Raw genomic sequence first — 2192 nt, 5'->3', positions numbered from 1 at the left:
ATATATATATATATATGTGTGTATAAAACCATTTCAGTCTGGACTAAAGTAGCAGGATAAACACCATCTTACTCAGTTATTCGTTCAAAAGCATGGTACTAGTTGTAGACAGAATTATGCCCACTTTTTCCATCATTTGTTAAGAAACCATAAAGAAGTGTAAATTAATAATTGAGCCATATTTAAATAGTTATGGGAGCTGCTTACCCTCCTGCCTTTGGGTCCCCTAATGCCAGCAGATCCTCGCGAACCAAGAGGCCCCTGCATGTGTGAGAAAACGTGTTTTTTTGCGTTTACAGAAACTGATGCAATGGTCACTTTTCTTATCTTCAATAACAGTAGGCAGGTAAATGTGCAGGGAATAACAAAAGTGACATAAAGTACAATATTTGTTTTCAAGCCTTCCATTTACTGAGCATTTTAAACATTTTATAACATATTAAAGTTGCTTTCAGTGGCCTTTCCGAGCTCAGAAAAGGCAGCTCCAGAGCAGCAGCTAAAATGAAGGAGTGGAGTGAGTTTCACATCGTTGTTAAGCCCGGGTTGGTTTTCAGCTCAGCTCTGATAATGATGAACTTACTGGGATCCCCTGTGGTCCAGGTGGTCCTGCCTCTCCAGGTATTCCAGTGTGACCCTGATGGACGCAACGATAAGTAAACTGATGAACAATTATAAAATCAACTCTTTTTGAACAAATCACACCCAAATCCCTTACAGTAGACCTGAGTGCTCCCTGTTATGAGAGGTGGGGTCCAGACTTACTCCTTACCATCGGACCTGGTTCACCTGGAGGCCCAGGGACACCCGTTTTACCTCGATCCCCCTGAGGAACCAAACCATATTCAGTTCATTTTGAACATACTGGCTTTCAAAATGTCCCACTTTGTAGCGTTGTGCTTTGAAGAGCTGAAACTAAACGAGATGAGAGTGTTTGTGACCTTTTCTCCGGCGATGCCCGATTCTCCAACAGGCCCGATGAAACCTGGCAGCCCCTGAAGGAGAGAAAACACAGCATCTCCTGTTTGTCTTGGATTCCAGTTTAGTGAACTTCATTAAAAGCTTCTCGTTAATGGCTGCTCATCTCGGGGGCTCCGAGAAAGCAGACGAACACAACGAGCATCAAACGTAAATGAGAGGAAGAGGAGAGGAATCCTTTACCTTCTCGCCAAGCTTCCCGACCTCGCCAGTCATTCCCATCTCGCCCTACAGCAAAGCAGCTGAATTAACATTTCATAAACTTATTCAGGCGTTTCGTTTTTTTTTTTTTTTTCAGTTCACTTCTGTTGAAACGGGCTTAGAAGTCAGTTCCCCTGTGGTAGCGGAGAATTAACATCTAATTTACACATATTCAGATGAAACATTATCATAAAACAGAACCAGAGAGAGAGTGTGTGTTCGTTTAAGGATGACAGGGGCTCAGCGGTGAAAGTGTGACTGTTAAGTCTGACCTTGGGTCCATCTGGGCCTGTCGGTCCAGGGAATCCCTGCCTCCCAGGCCTGCCCTGAACAGAAAGGGAAAATGAGAGACGTGTACAGCAGTTCCACAGAATTAACAATAAACTCTGTTCGTCCTGTGAAAGGTTCACGGTGTCAGTCTGATGCCCTCTAAGAGGCTGGCGCTCAGAACGAACCAAAACCTGATCCTAAAAACAGAGCCTTTGTGAAATTTGTTGATCCAGAAAACAAAGTGAATGACCCAACATTAAACGGTTCTCACCACTGATGAAACCTTTTGGTCGTTTCTGTGTATTTTTGTAGTTAGACTGAAGTGAACCTCAGCAAAAGAAGAGGAAAGTTTCCTACAGTTTCCTCAGTTTAACACTGAGTTCAAACACCTTTGAACAAACATACACATTGTGAGTTTTAATTATGATCAAACAGTTCAAAACTTCCCTTTTATGAAGTCAAATCAGAGTTGTAAGGTGACAAAGTACAAATACTTTGTTACTTAAAGGGCCGATATTATGTGTTTCTCAGGCATATGTTTAAATATTATACCATAATAAAGTATCTATGTCACCTTTAGTTGTTGTTAAAACAGTTTTTATGTTTAAATAGAAAATAAATTTATCTTCTCATCACTTCCTCTTTTAAAAGCCTTGAAATTGACCTCTGTCTCTTTAAGAACCACCTTCGCTTCTGTCTCGCCCATTTCGATGGGTGTGTGAGTGTGTGTGTGTGTGTGTGTGTGT

At 41.7% G+C, this 2192-nt stretch overlaps 1 protein-coding gene across 1 annotated transcript in view; it reads right to left on the bottom strand.

The window, feature by feature from the left end:
• The window catches only part of col27a1b (collagen, type XXVII, alpha 1b), a gene marked incomplete at its 5' end in the record, with an annotated part of 91702 nt that overhangs the window by 34847 nt on the left and 54663 nt on the right, over nt 1-2192 (bottom strand). The window contains 6 exon segments of the mRNA XM_014024015.1: nt 208-261; nt 581-634; nt 770-823; nt 939-992; nt 1159-1203; nt 1449-1502. Of these exon segments, the coding sequence (XP_013879469.1) occupies nt 208-261; nt 581-634; nt 770-823; nt 939-992; nt 1159-1203; nt 1449-1502 (315 nt within the window).

This window comes from Austrofundulus limnaeus, unplaced genomic scaffold, assembly GCF_001266775.1.
Source record: "Austrofundulus limnaeus strain Quisiro unplaced genomic scaffold, Austrofundulus_limnaeus-1.0 Scaffold403, whole genome shotgun sequence".
NCBI classification, from domain to species: domain Eukaryota; kingdom Metazoa; phylum Chordata; class Actinopteri; order Cyprinodontiformes; family Rivulidae; genus Austrofundulus; species Austrofundulus limnaeus.
This window is presented reverse-complemented; position numbering and strand designations above follow the sequence as displayed.